Raw genomic sequence first — 22,103 nt, 5'->3', positions numbered from 1 at the left:
GACCTCCTGGGCATGCTCTACCTTACCTCCATTGTGTAGTAGTAGCTTACCCTTGGTAATCAGGACCAATCACACCAGCCAGTCCAGCAACCCCCTGCTTTGCCTGTTGACTGAGAGGCATGAGCCCAAAGGGACTGGATGACAGTCTCAGCTTCCAGTTCAAGGGAATCACTGTCCTTCCCTTTGGAACTAAGTCTCTAAGCATGGAAAACAACAATTTTCCTAGTGGATCACTAGGCGTGACAGCAAAGGGAGCCACTCCTGTTTCTACCCCTTGATTCCTGGACCTGTATTGTATAACAAGATTCCTAGCAGATTCATTTACACACTGAAGTATGAGAAGTTCCAGATCAACTCTGAAGAACTTTAAGGAATTACAGATAATAAGAAAGGAACCAGAAGCCTGGAGACAAGGAAAGGGGGAACAAGAAAAATATAGCAAAATTCATATTGGTCAACCTAATGCTAGAATGAACGATCAACAGGAAGACAAGAAGTAGTCACTAGGAGCCAGCATGGATACACTAGAATAAATCAGGTAGATGTAGATTCTCCTTATTTTCTTACGTCAATAAGCAGTAGACATAGCATATCTGGCTTTTGGTAATGTATCTGACAAAATGTATTAAAGTCTTGACAAGGTGTTATCAAGATAAGGAAATATGGGCTGGGTGATAGTTCTATTGAATGCATTCATAACTGGCTTAATGATCATCCCAAAATGGTTTTGACTGGTAAATTAAAATCAACCTAGATTCTAGCAGGTCTGCAATGGCAAGATTTCCAATCTTCTCTTCCTGACCATTAAACTCTTTTTTAAAAACTATAATTTAGATGAAATACAAGATACAAAGGTAGTATCACTTAGAGCAATAATGTTACCTAATATAATCATGTTCTCCCCCACCAAAAAAATTAACAAGTTGGTACAAAAAATTAAAACATTTTGGTTAAATTTAGATAAATTAAAATAAAATCTAGATAATTTAAAGGATAAAATCTAGGTAAATTTAAATGATGAAGATAAAGTGCTAATCTTGGCTCCTAAAGACTTGAGGATGATAGTAGAGGTAATTTCAATTAGTCAACATATGGAACATGAAGGGTAATACGTGAATTCAGTTAAAACTACATTCTTCAACCACAACAACATAAGACTCACGTTAAAATTACAAGTTGGCCATGGAGATTTCATGTAGCCTTTGCATTTATGCCTTGAAACAGTACACAAATTAAAGATGTCTGATATTAACAATAAGAATACCTAATAAAGAGACCAAATGGAAGTACAGTTACTTTTAAAGCTGCCCACGTACTCCCCTGTTGTCCATATTCTAACAAGAGATTTGTATGCTAAATCAGTCACAATTATCCCCAAAGCCAAACAGCCCTCAATCGGCCCTTCTGATCACTCACTTGCCCCCTCTGTTCTTTTTTGTGCCCAGGTGAAAGCAACCTTTGACCACCATTGCAGAAGAAGGCAGAACACAGCATGACTGAAATGGCTGAAGGGGAGAGGAGCCCGCAACATGAGGAGTGGCAGATGATGAGTCCCCTGACACGGTGCACGTGGTCTCATGTTTTCACTTCTATCTCAGTGAAAGTTTTGTGAATTTTTAAAAATCTGCCAAGAACAGAATTAGAACAGAAGTAGAAAAAAAGAAAGCTTCAGACAGTTCTATCACGTTTCTGACAGCCAAGTATTCCAGCTGATCCTCCATAGTGAGATACCAGGTTGTGAGGCAGAGAACAAGCGCCTGAAGAGAATGGGAAGTGGTCACCTAACCCCAACGCTACCTTCATATTACGAAAGGCAAATAGAACTCCCCTCCTGCCTTTTTGAATACATAATTTAGTTATTATTTATATGATATGGAATGATATGGAAATGGTTGGCAGAAGCAGAACCAGGAAATTCAATGATCTTTACCTTTATATTAATATCCAACACTACCTTTATATTAATAACAAGATGTACCCAAAAGGCAAATAGAACTCCCTTCCTGCCTTTTTAAATAAATAATTTAATTATTATGTATAGGATATGGAATGATATGGAATGGTTGGCAGAAGCAGAACCAGGAAATTCAATGATCTTTACCTTTATATTAATATCCAACACTACCTTTATATTAATAACAAGATGTACCCAAAAGGCAAATAGAACTCCCTTCCTGCCTTTTTAAATAAATAATTTAATTATTATGTATAGGATATGGAATGATATGGAAATGGTTGGCAGAAGCAGAACTAGGAAATTCAATGATCTTAGGTATAAAATTTTGAGGAAAGTTTCTATAAGTCAGATTAGAGAAGGGGCCCTGCCTATTCATATCAAAGTCTCTATATTTTTCCATTTTACCTTCACCCCTTAAGTAACACTAGTTATTAAAAGATGGGTAGGACTGGTACCAATAACCCCAAAATTAAATTTCTACTTCTTCTCTGTCCCAACCATTCTCTTTGCAAGAATAAGCTGGCTTTGAGCAATGCTATTACTCCCCTAGGAACAACAACAAAAAAATCTTCTAATGACCTCAGCACTTACCCTAAACAGCTTTCTCCCTTCCCAACTCTCCTGGCACTATAACCTGGGAGTATCCCTGATGCTCACCTGTCATCTCCACTGACAATAAGAAGTTGTTCGGGCATCCCTTAGATCAATGTTAAAGTGTAAAGCACCTGCATCAAGGTCACCTAGCTTGTTCATTAAAAATATAGACTCCAGGCCTGGCATGGTGGCTCACACCTGTAATCCCAGCACTTTGAGAGGCCAAGGAAGGCAAATCATTTGAGGTCAGGAGTTTGAGACCAACCTGGCCAATATGGTGAAACCCTGTTTCTACTAAAAATAAAAATAAATAAAATAAATAGCCAGACGTGGTGGTGCATGTCTATAATCCTAGCTACTTGGGAAGCTGAGGTGGGGGGATCGCTTGAACCCAGGAGGCAGAGGTTGCAGTAAGCCGAGATTGTGCCACTGCACTCCAGCCTGGGCAACAGAGTGAGACTCTGTCTCAAAGAAAAAAAAAAAAATAGACTCCAAGACCCCATGTCAAACCCACTAAAACAGAATTTCTGTTGGTGAAACTCAATAATTTGCATTTTAACAAGTGATTTTTATGCACACGGGGTTGAAGAATCTCTGCCTTGCAAGTACAATCACAAAAGAGGCAAGGTGATTTACCAGCACTCAACCCACCATTCGACAACAAGGCCAGGCTAGAATTGACCCTTCCCAAGCACCTAGTGTGATCCTTACCTGCTAGAGCCCATTGATTTGTTATTAACAAGGAAAATGATTTGGCACTCTTCAGGGAAAAGTTCCATCCAATCTTAAGAATAATAGCATCCTGCAGAGAAATAGGCAGTTAGCTCTCTAGTCCCTAATCCTGCCTTTCATGTGGCAGAGGCAGAAAGCTTCATCTTAAGTCTTCTCTGGTCATTTGTAGATTCATTGCTGCTAAAGACTTGCAACCTTGGGAGCAGGCAACAGAAACAACAGGACAAATACAAAAGGTGCTATTCTCATCAATCAATGAAAGGGTCTGGAAGCTGAGATTTGATTATTTTGTCTCTGCTGGAGTCTCGCTTGAATTCTGTGTTCCTGGAAATTGAATTAACACTCACGTTGACTTCAGAGAGTTATTCTTTCCTTTCTAGTTAGCAGTCTCTGAAAGTGTTTCTTGCCCTAAGAAACTGCACAGGAAGCCCCAACAAAAAGTAGTTGTTAATAAAGGTGCAAATGAGCACGCAAGGAGATGCCCAGGGAACCAGGGAGAGTAAATATCACATATTCTACACAAGGCAGAGAAGTCCTCAAAAATTCTTGCTCAGAAAATACAAAGTCACTCCTAACACAAGGCACTCTCTCAATTAAAGATGATCCCAACCTATGATAGTTCCACTTTCAATTTTTCAACTTTACCATGGTGCAAAAGCAATATGTTTTCAGTACCGTATTTAATAAACTACATGGGGTATTCAACACTTCATTACAAAATGGGCCTTGTGTGAGATGATTTTGTCCAACTGTTGGCTAATGTAAGTGTTCTGAGCTCATTTAAAGTAGTCTAGGCTAAGCTATGATGTTTGGCAGTTTCGGTGTATTAAATGCATTTTCAGCTTATGATACTTTCAACTTACAGTGGATTTATTGGGACACCTCATCATAAGTCAAGGAGCATCTGTACTTTATTTGAAACAAATAACAAATTACTTTATTTGGAACTTTGTTTGGAGAAGGCACGACGACCTGAAATTATCTCTGTCCATGCTACTTTGGGCTTCCTGTAGAGGTCATCTGATGTAGTAAGTTTTAAAAAGAAGCAAAGTATTCATCATTCCTGGGTGTGTGAGTTCACAACTGCAAGTTTGATAAGTTCTCTTTAAAAACCTTACATTATTATGTCATGGCATTTGTGAATGGAAACCAGACAAACAAGGAGAAGAAAGAAAAACAGTCCTAAAAAAATCAGACTGGTTACCTGTGGCTTAGCATCCTATTTTCAGTGGCTACATCATACGTGAGTTTTTTTTAAGTACGGCATCTTACTTACAGAGGCTGAAGTAATGATGATGGGCCTCCAAAAACCTGTATGAGACAGCTCCGAACTGCTTCTAGCCAAAGCAGATGCTGATGTTGAAGAGGTATGTGGAGACTTTGAACGAAACTGCATCATGAATTTTAAGTAGGGGGAAAAAAAACACTTCTAAATTAACATAGCGTCCGGTCATTGTGTTACAGGAAAGGGGTCTCAATCCAGACCCCAAGAGAGGGTTCTTGGATCTCGTGCAAGGAAGAATTCAGCGTGAATCCATCAGGTAAAGTGAAAGCAAATTTCTTAGGTAAGTAAAGGAATAAAAGAATGGCTACTCCACAGACAAAGGAGCCCCAAGGGCTGCTGGTTGCCCATTTTTATGGTTATTTCTTGATGATATGCTAAACAAGGGGTGCGTTATTCATGCCTCCCCTTTTTAGACCACATATGGTAACTTCCTGATGCTGCCATGGCATTTGTAAACTGTCATGGCACTGGTGGGAGTGTAGCAGTGAATACGACCAGAGGTCACTCTCGTTGTCATCTTGGTTTTGGTGGGTTTTGGCTGGCTTCTTTACTGCAACCTGTTATATCGGCAAGGTCTTTATGACTTGTATCTTGTGCTGACCTCCCATCTCATCCTGTAAGTCAGAATTCCTAAACTGTCTGGGAATGCAGTCCGGCAGGTTTCAGCCTTATTTTACCCAGCTTCTGGTCAAGATGGAGTTGCTCTGGTTCACGCGCTTTTGATAACTGGAATCAGAAAATTCTACCAAGGCATCAAGATATAATAGCTATAAAGTAAGGTATCAGATCAAGATGTAAATGTTTCAAAGGTGTAGTTAAGAGGTATAAGACTCAAATCTTCACCAACCTGGAGGATATAATGGAATAGATAGAAAGCTGTGGGTGCATGTGAGTCCTACTTGCCCAGGAAGGAAGGGTGGGGGTGCCCATCAAAGCCCTCAGGCCTGGTTAGGGGTTTTTAACAAGCCCATGCAGACACCTGATTTGTGTCCCCTGCAGTTGGGGTTCACTGTGAATTTGTGATTGTTTTCTGTCGGAGAAACCTAAAGAGCAAGAGATGGGCTGATAAGCTGTTCAAAGAAGAGGCTACAGTGGGCAGCTTGCACTCCCCAAACTTATGCGGGCAAAAAATGTATGTGTCCTGTATAATGGGTATAGGCCAAGGTGTGAGAGCAATGGCATGGGGGCATGTCAGGGCTTATCCAAGAGAGTCACCTGCACAGGCAAACAGGCTTCAACAGAGAGGAGCTGGAAGTCCTGCAGCATTTGCAGGGAGTAAGGACAAAATATGAGAGGGCATCATCACCATCAAGGAACCAGGCAACAGCCCAGAGTATGAAGCCACTTACAACAACATCAGTGTCATGTCAATCTGTTCCTGCCCCTCCTACAACTCCCTCCTCCAGCCCCTACAACCACCAACCCCAGCCCAGCTCCAATCTTGGAGGGCCAAGCAAACTTGGCCAGAAGCTCAGAATGGAGGAGGAAGCAGACTAGACTCCCGTGTTCAACTTCAGGCTTCTCCCAGGCACCAGGCCTACACTAGGGATTTCCTGGAGGAGAGAATTCTTTATTTTAAATCAAGGTTAATGCTTTGCCTCTTTTATCAGCAGACGGTAAATATTACATACTAAATTGAGAGTGTTTTGTGACTTAAGAATAATCAGAAAAGTTACAAGGTTGTCATGCTTTCATTCAAAACGGTCATACAGACTGGGTGCAGTGGCTCATGCCTGTAATCCCAGCACTTTTGGAGGCTAAGGCAGGAGGAGCACTTGAGCCTTGGAGTTCGAGACTAGCTTGGGCAATATAGTGAGACCTCATCTCTACAAAAGAAAAAAAAAAAACCTTTAAAAATTAGCTTCTGTGGTGGCAAACAACAGTGAGAGGACTGCTTGAGCACAAGAAGTTGAGATACCGTGAGCCAAGATCATGCCACTGCACTCCAGCCTGGGTGACAGTAAGACCGCGTCTCAAAAAAAAAATAAAGTCATACAAATGGAATTGAAATAAAAAGGAACAAACTGTTGCTAAACACAACAATTTGGATGAATCTCCCAAGAATTGTACTACATGAAAAAAACCAATCCCAAAAGGTTACATACCAACACAGTATTCCAGTCCTATAATGTTCTTGAATTGGCAAAATTATGGAAATGTAGAACACGTTAGTGGTTGCCGAGGGTTAAGGAGGCGATTGGGTGGGAGAGAAATGGGTGTGGCCATACACATGTAACAGTTGGAATCCTTGTGGTGATGGAAATCTCGAGGGCAACATCTTAGTTGTTTATTGTACCCACTTTACACACAAACTACATGCACACAGGCACTGTTTGTTGCAGGATGCTACCACTGGGGGAAACTGGGTATAGGATACAGGCATCTCTCTGTATTTATTATTCCTTATAACTGTATGTGAATCTACAATTATCTCAAAGTAAAAAGTTCAAATTTAAAAAAGATGCTGAAAGTGTTGTGTGCACAAATGGAAGTAACAGATGACCAGCCTTTATTAAACTGATACACATTCTATCAGCAGAAGATGCTTTGTCCAACTTATTTGTAAATCCTACTGCGTTTAGTTGTGCAAAAAGCAGGGTTTTCAACCTAATTTTTGCAGGCTTCCTTGGCTGGAGCCAAAATATTCTATTGCTTTCAGCCCTTTTTCCACACCCCCACTCCTACTACTGAGCCTTCCAGATAGATAGGTAGAAAGGGTGGTCCCCGAACAGTTGACAGAAACTCAAGGACACCATTCTGATCCTACACACCTAGTTGCCATGTGTGTCAGCACAGGCAGCCAAATGTCATGTATAGCTCCCTGATGACAACACTGCCTCTTGGCCACTCTTCCACAGGAAGGGTCACGTCCCCAGGCTGCTTCTGGCCATACTTTTGACCTAAGACATCTCCAAAGGCTCCAAAAGCTGTAAGGACATCCCACACACATTATGCTGCCTGGTTTAAAATGCTGCCTGTCTTATCTCATAGGCTCATTCTTATTTAAATCAGGTGAAACCTTCTGCCCCTGTGGATTTCCTATCAAGAGACCTGTTGTCCTTCCAGATATCTGGCTTTTGTAAGCACCACTTTAGCTCACTGGGCATGGCCATGTGTGTTCGAATCCTGGCTATGGATGAGATTCATGTTTATTTTCACAAGGGCCCTAAGTCTCATGCAAATCAAAATACTGATTATTTAGTTAATCATCCTATTTAATTGTCCCCAAACATTTCATTCAATCAATCACTATGTATTGAGCACCGACTATGCACCCAGCACTGTTCAAGATGTTGGGGACACAGCAGTGCACGAAACAAAGTCCCAGTTCTCAAGGTGCTGCATTCTAATGGAGCAGGGGAGAACACTACACAAACAGGATGATTTCTGGAGTTATAACTGCTACAGAGGGAATAAACAGAGTGATCTGATAGAAGTGATGGGGAAAGACCCGTAAGAGGTGACATTTGAGCTGCAATTTAAAGGATGGGTACAAGCCAGCCATGAGTAGTGTCTAGGAAAGGACATTCTAAGGCAGAGAGAACAACAAAGTCAATGGTCTTTGCAAGTATTGAGCTAGATGTGTTAAAGAAATGTAAAAATAGTTTAGAGGTTGTTCAGGATCTCTCTGCTTTGCTCCTCTCCACCTTTCACCTCTTGTTCGGTGCCTTCTGCCTTTGCATTGTCTATTTAACTTGACAATGCCCATGTGATCGAGCCCAGACTCTTATCTGCATTTGGATGCCTGGGCTTAGTGCTAACAAAGGTCCCACTCTCCCCTCCAAGCCCTGAGCTTGGATCAGCTGAGGACACTCATTTCACCCCCACAGGAGAGTTCTGTTTTCACAATCCTGAGAGCTGGCCACTAGCCGTCTAAACCAGAAAACATGGAGCAACTCGTTTTCCCAACCATACACCTGCCATATGTCCAGTATTTCATCCATACCCCATAACTGACTGTAGCAAGGGCTGTGTTTCCAGAACTCACCCTTAGCCCTCCCTGTCTGCTGACTTCCCTAGAAGCTCTTAAAACATTCAGGAAAACTGAAGCCGGTTTATGACCTGGAGGCTATTGAGTTCATCATCTTCTGGGTAGCTGCATCAAACAGTGCCCATATTTCCCTTTTCTAACACAGCTAGATTTTTTTTTCTTGCCACTAGGTTTTTATGTTAATTAACTATCAGAAACTATTTATATATAAAAAGCTGCTGATTAAAAATAGATGTTTAGACCAGGCGTGGGGGCGCATGCCTGTAATCCCAGCTACTCAGGAGGCTGAGACAGGAGAATCACTCAAACCCGGGAGGCGGAGGTTGCAGTGAGCCAAGATCATGTCACTGCACTCCAGCCTAGGTGAAAGAGTGAGACCCTGTCTCAAAAACAAAAAAACAAAACAAAATTTTAAAATAGACGTTTAAATAAGAGAGAAAAAGAATCACAGGCTGTGTGCTGATTTGGGACAGTTGCCACAGTATATCCTGGTCCAGTAAAATCTCCCCTGGACCTCTGCCTCTGCACATCCATGAACCTTTGCCAATCCCACAGCTTCCAACCTTCTTTACGTGCCTGGGCTCTTGGAGCCTAAGCATGACTTTCTCCTCCCAACTTCTTCCACTGCCAGACTTTATGATCCTCCTCAGTGTGAGCATCTCTTCAGCGGCCAGGCCATCCCTAGCTCCTGCTCAATTCTCCAGGCTCTGGATTGCAGCTGCTGTTCTTCTGGGCATCTGATTTCCATTGCATCAGGCCCTGCAGGGCTGTGAGAATGTGCTATTAAATGAGTCACTAACCCCCTGAACTTGTTCATGCAAATGTAGGATATGAATCGTACATCTGACTTATCTGCCAACAGCGCAAAAATACTGTATGTTATCAGTCAGGATATTTGTGTGACAGAAACCCAACTCAAACAAGTTTAAGCAATAAAGGAGATTTTTTGTTGTTGTTGTTCATGTAATTGGAAAACGCAGGGGGCAGAATTAGACTCAGGCCCTCCAGGGATACAAACAATATCTCTCTGTCCTCATTCTCTCCTAAGCAGACAGATACTCCTGGCTTCCACAATCCCTGCTTAGCACTCCTGTGGAAAAAGATGGCGCCTTTAGCAATATCTCTATATTAAGGATGTTGATTGATTTGATTGATCAAGCTTTGATCCTATGACCATTCTTGGTCTAATCCTCATGGACAGGGAAACAGGATACTGGGATCAGTAAAGCCTGAATCATGTGTTCACCCTCGTATCCCAGGGTGGGAGCGGGGCTATACAGAGTACAGTGAGGGGAAGTCATATTTTAAAAAAACACACACACAAAGTAGAAAGTGGCAGATACCATAGTCTGGTTCACTCAATATTCCCTCTGTAATCTTTCAACCACCTTCTACCTTCTGCTACAAAGGCTGGAAAGTTTAAAACACTACTTTGCAGACAGGTTTGCAGTGAGGGTGCAGGCTTATGATCCAGGTTCTGCCCAACAGATGTTCCCAAGGAAAGTGGACATGATTAATGTGGGGTAGGGGCTGGATGTAGAGCCATCAGATTCTTTCTGTAAGGACAGGGAGATGATGGATGCCTCTGGTTCTTCTGGACCAGCTGTGTCCTAGGGTTATGTGCCTAATCCCTCACATAATAGGTGGTACATGGCAACAGCTTCATGGTTTCTGCCAGAACAGTGAAATGACTGTACATATTTCTTGACTGTGTCCCTGGCTCCGTGGCATCTAAGCTTGGTTCCCAGACCCTCTCACAAATTCTAAAAGCAACATAATCTTTGTAATAAATTTCTTTCCTCATAAACTGGCTAGTTTGATACAGAAGTAAAACTAATGCCTTGCCCTGCTGCATTATGTAAGTGTGTGCACATTACACCCTACAGCCAGAAGAAAAGCAAAACAAAGCACTTACAGCCGGAACCCCTTCCCTCTCCCAAAACAAAGACATACCTTTAAAAAAAACTAAGGCCATTCTATCTAGTTCTGGTTCTCAAAATAAATGAAATCTTGAGCCTTTTCTGTAAGCTACTGTTTTCCGATAAAAACAACTTTGTTGTTTCCCAAAGTTATTGCTCTTTTAATGCTGATATCTGAAGGGATGATACAATCTTTGAGGTTATAACACTCATGAAATAACTAGCTTTTTTTTACAACCAAAATAACTGTAAATTTGGTAATCTTGAGGTTTTCTTTTAATTACCTGTTGTATATTTCATTTGGCAAGCCAGTCCTTTTAAAGCCTGAACTCCCTTGCAATCCATCTTCACAAGGAAACATTTTTCTTTAAATGCTTTTATAGCTGTGTCTTCTTTTGACAGGAGGATCTGTTGTCTCCAACTAAGAACGCTGATGAATACAGGAAGGGAATGTCACCAGTGGAAGTGCATGTGTTGTGGGAGAGCAATATTGTTAGGAGGAAAGGATGTGCTGAGAAAATAAAACCAGAAAACGTCCCCTACATTGTTTCACAAGGTTATTATGATGACTGAATGAAATAATGTGGTATATGTTGTAAACTATAAATGTGTAAATGTAAGGCTAATGCAATACTCTTGGTTGGGAGTTACCACATTGGAGATAAATCAAAGGTACCTAATTACACAGAAAGCATTTGTATCAGTTGGTAAAAACTTCCGCCGGGCATGGTGGCTCATGCCTGTAATCCCAGCACTTTGGGAGGCCGAGGCTGGTGGATCATGTGAGGTCAGTAGTTTAAGACCAACCTGACCAACATGGTAAAACTCCCATCTCTACTTAAAATACAAAATTAGCTGGGCCTGGTGGGGCTGAGGCAGGAGAATCACTTGAACCTGGGAAGGGGAGGTTGCAGTGAGCCAAGATCATGCCACTGTACTCTAGCCTGGGCAACAAGAGCAAACTGCATCTCAAAAAGAAAAAAAAAAAAAACAAAACTTCATGATCACAGGCAAGCAACAGGCAGAAACAACAGGACAAAGACAGGATGAAGTTTATACTGCACATTAAATTCAGCATAGTGACTAGCTCTGGAATAGACAAGAGAGAAAAGGTTGAGAGAGGCTCAGGGGAGATTCAACTGTACCTACATTTTATTTTTATAAAACAGCCGGGCACAGTGGCTCACACCTGTAATCCCAGCACTTTGAGAGGCCAAGGCAGATGGATCACCTAAGGTCAGTAGTTCAAGACCAGCCTGGCCAACATGGTGAAACCCCATCTCTACTAAAAATACAAAAATTAGCCAGGCATGGTGGCATGTACCTATAATCCCAGCTACTCAGGAGACTGAGGCAGGTGAATCATTTGAATCCAGGAGGTGGAGGTTGCAGTGAGTCAAGATCATACCACTGCACTCCAGTCTGAGCAAGAGTGAGGCTCCGTATCAAAAAAATAAAATAAAATAAAATAAAATATGAAAGAAACATGATAAAATGTTAACATTGTTATTTCTGAGTGGTAGATTTATAATAATGTGTTAATTTTTTTCTGTATTTTTTTAAACTCCGCAAAAGAAAAAAAGTGGGTAAATCAGAGAGACTGGACAGGTTTCATGCTTCGCCCCTAACTCTGTAATTTTGCCCCTAGGGAGGAACTTTAATCAGAAAAGAAAATAAAAAACAAAAAATAAACTATTCCAAAACTAAACTATTCCAAAATAAACCATTGTTACAAACTTATGTAGTGCCAACATACCTAAACACTTGTGGCTTAATCGGAAAGTTTTTTAGTATCTCATTTATGGTGAAGCAAGCTTTCAGTACAGACCAGAAAGAACTGTTTCCTACGATTCTTCTGAATGAAATGTGGCCACGGATCAAAATATCGCTCAGGTCAGTTTGAAGGCACTTCTCTGGAAATTGCTTGCAAATGCAAAAACAAATGAAAACGATAGTAACAACAACAAATTTCCACCTTGAGCAGGGGCATTCAAAAGTTTTCAGTAAGAGAAGCCATGAAGAAACGTCTCCATATGTGCTGCAGGGGGAGGATGCTTTGTAAAAAAAACTGATACAGTGATAACTGAGAAGATTCAGAGCTATATGCTTAGCTTACTGAGTTTTGGTCATGCCTTACAGTATGTTAAGGGAAGTTTTATTTATACTTAGTTTCCTTCTGTCAATAATCCCTAGCTTCATGATACAATTTTAGTAGAATCAAACTTAAAAGATCCATCCAACCCATTTCTCTCTCTTACCTCTCAAATACATGAAATGTTCAAGTCATCCTTTTTGCTTAAGATACCTTCTTAAAAAAAAAAAAAGTACCTTCAAAGATAACTATTTTAAAATACTTTAATACACTAACATCTGTTAACATCTGCATTTAACATGATTTATTTAGCTACCATGAAGGAATAGAATACAGACACCGCTAACTTTGGAAGAGAGAGGACAAGTCAGCAACTCAGAAGAAGGTCATTGGGCATCCAAAATGAACAAGAAAACAAGAGGTTTCTGAGAAGAGATGCAATAAAAACTGAAAATGAGTTGATTTTTTTTTAAGATAAAGTTTTCTTATTTTTTAGTTTTGCCTAGGGTAAATCCTTACTACAAAATTTTGCCTAGAGCCACTCCTACCTTCCAGGCTAGGCAAAAATGCCTCTATGTTTTTGTGCTATATGACTAATAACAATTTTCCACCCAGCTAATGTGGTAACTCTCTGACAATAAAACTTTTCATGGCTAGGTGAAGTGGCTCACACCTGTAATCCCAGAACTTTGGGAGGCTAAGGTGGGTGGCTCACTTGAGCCCAGGAATTCTGGACCAGCCTGAGGACCATGGTGAAACCCCATCTCTACCAAAAAAAAAATTAGCCAGGTGTGGTGGAGTGCGCCTATAGTCCCAGCTACTTGGAGGCTGAGGTAGAAGGATCACCTGAGCCTGAGAGGTTGAGGCTGCAATGAGCCGTGATGATACCACTTCACTCCAGCCTGGGTGACAGAGTGAGACCCCGTCTCAAAAAAAAGAAAAGAAAAGAAAAAAACAAACTTTCACAACAATTTCCAGTCACTACAGAATCTAAACGGTTTATTCAGATAAGTGACATATGCAGAAACTGTTTGGCAAACTCTAGGGACAAGAGACTTTGAGACTTGGACGCCCCAGAGGAAAACACAGCTATGTTTCTATGTTCCCATTTTGAGACAAATTTCCTCCTAGTCTACAAAATGTCACCAAATAAAACAAAAGTATATTCACTGCAGAACCAGGGGTATTTGGAGCTGTCTGGCAGTTCCTAAAAAGAATAGAGTTACCATATGATATAGCAATTTCACTCCTAGGTATATACTCAAGAGAACTGAAACATATGTCCACATAAAAACTCATACATAAATATTCAGAGCAGCATTATTCATAATTGCCAAAAAGCAGAAACAACCCAAATGTCTATCAAACAAATGGATAAACAAAACGTAATATATCCATACCATGGAATATTATTCAGCAATAAAAAATAAAGTGTTAATATATGCTAAAACATGGATGAATCCTGAAAACATTATGCTAAGTGAAAAAAGCCAGTCACAAAAGTCCACATATTGTGTGACAGATCTATGGAACAGGTAAATGTATAGAAACAGAAAGTAGGGCCGGGCCTGCTGGCGAACACCTATAATCCCAGGACTTTGGGAAGCTGCGGTTGGCAGATTGCTTCAGTCCAGGAGTTTGAGACCAGCCTGGGCAACATGGCAAAACTCCATCTCAACAAAAAATACAAAAATTAGCTGGGCATAGGGGCATACACTTGTAGTCCCATCTATTCAGAGGGCTGAGGGGGAGAATCACTTGAGCCCAGGGAGTGGAGGTTGCAATGAACTGAGATCGCACCACTGTACTCCAGCCTGGGAGACAGAATAAGACTCTGTCGGGAGAAAGAAAAGAAAGGAAAGAAAGGAAGAAAAGAAAGAAAGAGAAAGAAAAGAAAAGAAAGAGAAGAAAAAGAAAGAAAGAGAAGAGAAAAGAAGAAAGGAAGGAAGAAAGGAAAGAAAGGAGGGAAGGAGGGAGGGAGGGAGGAAGGAAAGAAGGAAGGAAGGAAGGAAGGAAGGAAGGAAGGAAGGAAGGAAGGAAGGAAGGACTAAATGAGTGATGGTTGCCGAGGACTCAAACTATTGAGGGGAAAAAGGCAGTGCTACTACTGAAGGATACATGGTTTCTTTATGGGATGATAAAAATCTTCTGGAATTCAATAGTAGTAGTAGTTGTACTACTTTGTGAATATGCTAAAAACCATTTAGTTGGCCAGGCGCGGTGGCTCACCCCCGTAATCCCAACACTTTGGGAGGCCAAGGTAGGCAGATCACGAGGTCAGGAGATCAAGACCATCCCGGCTAACATGGTGAAACCCTGTCTCTACTAAAAATACAAAAAATTAGCCAGGTGTGGTGGCGGGCACCTGTAGTCCCAGCTACTCGGGAGGCTGAGGCAGAAGAATGATGTAAACCCGGGAGGTGGAGCTTGCAGTGAGCCCAGATCACACCACAGCACTCCAGTCTGGGAGACAGAGCGAGACTCCGTCTCAAAAAAAAAAAAAAAAAAACCATTGAGTTGTACTCTTTAATTGGATGGATTCTATATTGTATGAATTTTACCTCAATAAAGCTTTTTTTAAAATTTTCACCACAGAATGTAATTTCCAAGAAGAATTCTATCATATAGACATCATATAGAAATAAAAGACAATGTGAGGCAATTTGATTCAATACATTAAGCTAGTAACTATTGATCCCACCACCTCCTGCCTCCTTAGGCATCAATTCAGTATATCTTATTCTTTCTTTCTTTTTTTCTTTTTTTTTTTGAGAAGGAGTCTCACTCTGTCACCCAGGCTGGAGTACAGTGGCACGATCTCTGCTCACTGCAACCTCTGCCTCCTGGGTTCAAGCCATTCTCCTGCTTCAGCCTCCTGAATAGCTGAGATTATAGGTACCTACCACCATGCCCAGCCAATTTTTGTATTTTTTACTAGAGACAGGGTTTCACCATGTTGGCCAGGCTGGTCTTGAACACTTCAAGTGATCAACCCGCCTTGGCCTCCCAAAGTGCCTTGGCCTCCCAAAGATTACAGGCGTGAGCCACCGCACCTGGCCCAGGATACCTTATTCTTAATGTAGTCTGCTAGGTTTTTAGGCATACAAAAGACAGAAACTCCATGTAGAGGTAAGGCTGTTGATATTATATTATTATTGGCTGTAAGTACTGTTAACCAAAAATGATCCTGAGTAATTATAAATTATAAGCACAAACTAGTATTATAGTATTAACACATCTTCTATCAAACATTTAACTAAGGAACTCCAAGAATTATCTAGCTATTATCTGGTTAATTTCAAACAACATCAAAAGCACAAGTATACTTCTCTATCAAACAAGTACCATGAACCTTCCTGGTACCCCATATGATTTTGCTCAAAGACTATAAGCAAGCGTGAGCAAAACTAGTATCTATCCAACAGATCTGCTGAACAGATTTAACAAGTCGATTTCCCACCTTTCCCTTCAAATGAATACTTCAATAACCACCTCATGGAATCAAGCTACAGGCAAGTTGGATCTTTACTTGGGGTCATCCATTTCACATGCTCACTATAGACCATTCATAAGTGTATTAGTCTGCTTCAGCTGCTATAACAAAATGCCAAAAGCTGGGTGGCTTTAAAAATAGACATTTCTTTCAGTTCTAGAGGTCAGGAAGTCTGAGATCAGAGTGCCAACATGGTCGGGTTCTGGACAGGGCCCTCTTCTTGATTTGCAAACAGCTGCCTTCTGCCATATCCTCACATGGTGCAAAGAAAGAGACGGCAAGCTCTCTGGTTCCTTCTCACAATATTACTAATCCCATCTTGAGAACTCTATCCTCATGACCTCATCTAAACCTAATTACTTCCCAAAGGTACTACATCCTAATAACATGACATTGGGGGTTAGGGCTTCAACATATGAATTTGAGGGGGAATATAAACATTCAGTCTATAAAGGAAAGGGAATATAGCTTAAGAATAAGAACCATACATTTGGCAGTCTAGCCAGACAAAGGGAAGCTGATTTCTCTGTTTAAAAAATGTTAAAAATCAGCCCGACACAGTGGCTCACTCCTGTAATCCCAGAACTTTGGGAGGGTGAGGCAGATGGATCACCTGAGGTCAGCAGTACAAGACCAGCCTGGCCAACTTGGTGAAACCCCGTCTCTACTAAAAACACAAAAAAATTAGCTGAGCGTTATGGCAGGCACCTGCAATCCCAGCTACTTGGGAGGCTGAGGCAGGGAGAACTGCTTGAACCCAGGAGGCAGAGGTTGCAGCGAGCCGAGATTGTGCCACTGCACTCCAGCCTGGGCGACAGAGCGAGATGCCATCTCAAAAAAAAAAAAAAAAAAAGTAAAGAATAAATTGCAATGTAGGATACATACTTGTGGGTTATTGCCCACCATGTTAATTTTCTTTAAATAAAAGCAAATGCATTTATAAAAATCTCTTATACCTCCAATGATGATTGGCACAGATGACAGGTAACTTCCAGTTGGAAGTTCCTGTCTTCCAATTTCCAGTTAAATTGGAAACGGTGATTCCAGATCTTTTGGAGTCTTTGATTTCACACTTTTGACTACTAAAAGTGATTGGTGCCACTGAAGAGGAATCTAAATTATTTTACTCTATTTCAGTATCTACAACATACCCTAAAGATATGCCAAGATGTTGTATAAAGAAGGCTGAGAAACACTAGTTTACGCAAACCCCCAAAATACATATTATTTGAATAATATTATGTACAAGTCTTGCATTCATTTTCAACACAGCAAATAATGTATCTTCTGGTTGGAATATTACAGTTATTCCAAGTTCTTAGGGATTTTTCCTAATACAAGACACTAAAATCGTTTTCAAAAAGAGGTACAAGACACCAGTAGTACAAATGAATTATTTTCACATAATAATGGGCCTCTGGAAATCTCAATAATAAAAAGAAGTATATTTAGAGAATATAAGAAGTATACTTAAATTTGTTTAAAGAGAAAAAACTAATTTGTTTATGTTTGGCGGCAGAAGAAATAAGTAAACTAAAGTAAGCTACTTAATCAGTTATTTTTTCCAGGTACTATTCCATCCTCCCACAATTTACTTTTCAATCATACAGATTCCTTTTCTTTTATTACTAATCTATGATTTTTCTCTATTTGGAGGCTTTATGAAATGTGCTTCCCAAGTTTACTTGCCTTGCATCTGACTGCACATGGCTTTGAAACTTAAGCTCTGAGCCTCAACAGACATTATCAGAATTCTAATGTACACAGATGCGCTTGAATGGGACAAGTCCTTAGAGAACAATGAATCAAGAATACCACTAAGTAGGCAGGGTGCCCTGGCTCACGTCTGTAATCCCAGCACTTTGGGAGGCTGAGCGGGTGGATCAACTGATCTCAGGAGCTGGAGACCAGCCTGACCAACATGGTGAAACCCCATCTCTACTAAAAATACAAAAACTTAGGCAGCCGTGGTGGCAAGCACCTGTAATCCCAGCTACTCGGGAGGCTGAGGCAGGAGAATCGCTTGAAGCCGGGAGGCGGAGGATACAGTGAGCCAAGCTGAGATTCTGCCATTGCACTCCAGCCTGGGCAACAAGAGCGAAACTCTGTCTCAAAAAAAAAAAAAAAAAAAAAAAAAGTAACAAGTATATAGTATATCACAATGTTGTGATTCAGCTGAACTTTTTTTTTTTTTTTTTGGAGGCGGAGTCTCACTCTGTTGCCCAGGCTGGAGTGCAGTGGCGAAATCTCGGCTCACTGCAACCTCCATCTCCTGGGTTCTAGCGATTCTCCTGCCTCAGCCTCCTGAGCAGCTGGGATTACAGGTGCGTGCCACCACACGCGGCTACTTTTTGTATTTTTAGTAGAGTCGGGATTTCATCATGTTGGCCAGGCTGGTCTCAAACTCCTGATCTCAAGTGATCCGCCAGCCTCGGCCTCCCAAAGTGTTGTGATTACAGGTATGAGCCATCACGCCCAGCCCAGCTAAACTTTTAAGGAAACCAGACATACTGTCCAGATTTATCGGGTTTTTTCTGCATATAAAAAGGAGCAAATTTAATTCTCTTTTAGGAGAGTCCATGTAATGTTGAAGGGGTAACAGAAGACTCCCAGCTGGGTGTGGTGGCTCAGCCTCTAATCCCAGCACTTTGAGAGGCCAAGGCAGGTGATCACGAGGTCAGGAGTTCAAGATCAGCCTGGCCAACATGGTGAAACCCCGTCTCTACTAAAAATACAAAAATTGGCCAGACGTGGTGGTGGGCGCCTGTAATCCCAGCTACTCGGGGGGACTGAGGCAGGAGAATCACTTGAACCCAGGAGGCAGAGGTTGCAGTGAGTCAAGATCGTGCCATTGCATTCCAGCCTGGGCAACAAGAGCAAAACTCTGTCTTAAAAAAAAAAAAAAAAAAAAAAAAAGGCCTCCTTAGCTCATCAGGCACCAAAGATCAAGAGGAAATCAGGTTGTCCTTTGGAGACATCTACTAAAGAAGGTTTTGTATGTCACTCACAAGTGCTATGTGGACAAAAGCTGAAATAAGGGCAGATTTATCTGGAAATTCCTGAATCAAATGCAACCTACAATAACGGAAAGGACATGGGCAACAGAAGTAGCATTCATTAAATATTCGCTATTTGCTATGTCTTTTACATACATGTCCTGTCTTCTATTTCAATAGTACTCAAATTTTTAGATTCAAACCATGAGAAAATTTCTCAGAATTTCTCCTCCCAACATCATCTTTCTTCAGAGTTAAAGTTATCCATGGGGGTAGAAAAAAATATATATATGTATGTATGAATGTATGTAGGTATATGTATATTGGGGGAAAACCTGCAGAAATAAAAATACAGTCACTTCTACCTCTCCAATAATCCACACTTTAAGTGTGACAATACTCAGAATTTAACTCCCAAAATCCTACAGTGCATCATGAATACTGAAAGTATTTTGAACATAGGCTTTTGCTTTGCTAATGTGCATTTAACATCCCAGTCATAAAAACATGTCTTAAAACACACACACACACCCCTAGATATAGCAATACTAATATCTACTCCTGAAAATATCCTCATGACAAACAAATGGAAGAGAAATACTATGATAGAGTAGCATGGAATGATGACAATTACAGAAAGTATGAAGGGAAATTCCAAACATTTGAAATTTTTCTAAAAATAGTCTATTAAATGTCAGTTATCTTGGTTTCCATAGAAATTCACGAGTGTCTGCAAAAAGTAACCTATTCCTACTTTGAAACTTTACGACTGTTCTTGCCAATAACATCACATCCTTATAAACGCCACATCGGGGACACGGGAAAGGAAACCACATATATCCAAGTGGTATGCAATATGTTCAGTAGACCTCAATAGAAATGAATATTGCTTGTATCATTTAATGTTTGAAGAGGAGCGATAAGACTATTGTCATTTAAGAGTAGTGAGAAGCACAGGTAGTTCTCACACTAGGAGGCTAATACGTTACTACTCACTCATTTCAATTCGTTGATCTTTTCTTCCCTGAGCGACTATACCTAAATCTGGGATGTGTGTGTGTATTTTATCCTACCTTTATTCTGTACCTTAACACATAGATGGGGAAGTAGAGTGGGTTTTGTTTTGTTGTTTTAAAATCATCTACAGGCGACATATAGCTTAACTTCACAGGGTTGTTTACCAGCAGGTCGGTGTTCCGAAGAAGCATGCCGTAAAACATGCACAGAATAAGGGTCTATCAAAATAATCGTATATATTATTATTTCGATATATATATATGGAAAGATGGGATCGCAGGACATCTTTAACAGAATGGGTAACATTCCTTTCAATCGTCAGTAACAAATTCCCACAGAATCTTTATTCCTATTTGTAAACAAGAGCTGAAGCCAGCCGGGCACCGAGGAGCGTTCCGCCAGGGCCATCTGAGGAGGGGGACCCCCGCCTGGATCCCGCTCCATCCTCGGGCCACGAGGAAGCCCTGTTAGAACTCTTCTGCTCCCGGGTGGAGGCTGGAGTTCACCGTCCCTGCTTAACTACACTGCAGCTACCCGGGATCCTTAAGCCTCCTCCAACTCTGCACTTTGCCAGGCACCCGAAACCCACGGTGGTTGGGCAGCCCTGCTCCGGGCTCTCCGAGCCTGTACCCTCGGGGAGCTCCGCCCGGGCCGGAGGCGCCCCGCGGGAGGCTTACCGAGCAGCGAGCCTATGAAGATGACGACCTGGACGGTGGTGGTGAACTGGCGGTACAGCTGCGCCTCGCCGAACTCCCCGAGCGCGCTGCGGTTCACGCCAGCACCCTCGGCGCCGGACGCGTTGTGCTGCTCGCTGGCGTTCGGAGAAATCCAGCTCCGGTTATGTCCCATGGCGAGGCTGGGACTCCGGCTCCGCGCGCCGCCCGCCTCGCAGCCCCGCGCGGAGCCTCTCCTCCTCCGGGTGAGGAGGGACGCGCGGGCGCCTGGTGGAGTCCTGGAGGAGCCGGGGCAGCCGACGGGTCCCCTCACGTCTCCACATCGCCAACCCCGGCGCCCAGGAGGCGGGGAGGGAGGGAGGAGCGGCTGCGCCCCATGCCCACTCCCTCCTGGCTCCCCGTCAGCAGCCACATGAAGGCGGCACGGTCAGAGCCCGCCGAGCGTCGTCCGTCCCTCCTCCAGGGTGGTCAGCGTGGCCCAGCCTACTCGGCAGGAATGGAAACACAGAAGGAGGCATTCGATGGTCAAGGAGGGCGCTCTCCGCTCCCGCTGCCTCCTTCAACCGCGGGTCCTCCGCCCCCCGAGGGCTAGGGCATCCCTCTCCAGTCCCCTCGGGCTGACGCACTCGGCCCTTCTCCTTAGCGGGAGGAGAACGTCTGGCCGAAGCTATTTTTCAGTCCTGCTGGCTTCGAGGCTGGATGGCGATGTGAAGCCAACGAAATGCCCACGCCGAGTGGCCGGAGCCACAAGGGGACCCCCGAGTGCCCAACAGCGCCCATGGCTTGGGTGGAAAGCCCTGAGTGCCCACAGCAGCCTGTACTGCGCGCCCAGCCTCGCGACAAGACGCCCGTGCTGGGTCCTGCTTCCGAGCCCCTCACTGGGGGCTCCGACCTCCTGCCTCAGCACCGGTAGCGGGGACCCCGTTCCGCAGCGCCTTTTTGCCTCTGCATGGCTGGGCGCCCCCTTTCCTAGCCCACCTCGGGCCCTTGGCCGCTAGAACAGAGCTTGACAGCCAGGCGCGGAAGAGGGAGGACGCCCCCAACGGGGCAGTGGCACTGTCTGCGCGGCTGCTAGACTCTTGGTGCGCGCCTGGAGCAGCCGGGGACGCGCGGCTGGCGAGGATGGTCACGTGACACTCGCGGCCCCACCTCTCGCGCCCTGGCTGCCGCGGGGAGGGCGCCATCTTGGCCCCGCGGAGCGTGACTGTCTCGGCTGGAAGCGTGGGTGGCCGGAGGATCCGTGACTGGCTGTCGTGGACACGCTCGCTACACCTCCCGGGGCTTCGCTCCATTTACTATTAACTGTCGTTACTCCTCTGTATCTCGTCAGCAGGGGCTGCGTGCGGTCTTAGA

The 22,103-nt window shown here is 42.9% G+C and overlaps 1 protein-coding gene across 1 annotated transcript in view; it reads right to left on the bottom strand.

The window, feature by feature from the left end:
- Nucleotides 1-21,824, bottom strand: part of GPR176 (G protein-coupled receptor 176) — a 129,377-nt gene extending 107,553 nt beyond the window's left edge. The window contains exon 1 of the mRNA XM_033190610.1: nucleotides 20,754-21,824. Coding sequence (XP_033046501.1) covers nucleotides 20,754-20,925 — 172 coding nt within the window. The 5' untranslated portion in view covers nucleotides 20,926-21,824. The remainder of the gene's footprint in view (nucleotides 1-20,753) is intronic.
- Between the last annotated feature and the right edge of the window lie 279 nt (nucleotides 21,825-22,103).

Source organism: Trachypithecus francoisi, unplaced genomic scaffold (assembly GCF_009764315.1).
Source record: "Trachypithecus francoisi isolate TF-2019V2 unplaced genomic scaffold, Tfra_2.0 Lachesis_group3, whole genome shotgun sequence".
In the NCBI taxonomy this organism is placed as follows: domain Eukaryota; kingdom Metazoa; phylum Chordata; class Mammalia; order Primates; family Cercopithecidae; genus Trachypithecus; species Trachypithecus francoisi.
The sequence above is the reverse complement of the archived record's forward strand: the minus strand, read 5'-3'. Positions and strand labels throughout refer to the sequence as shown.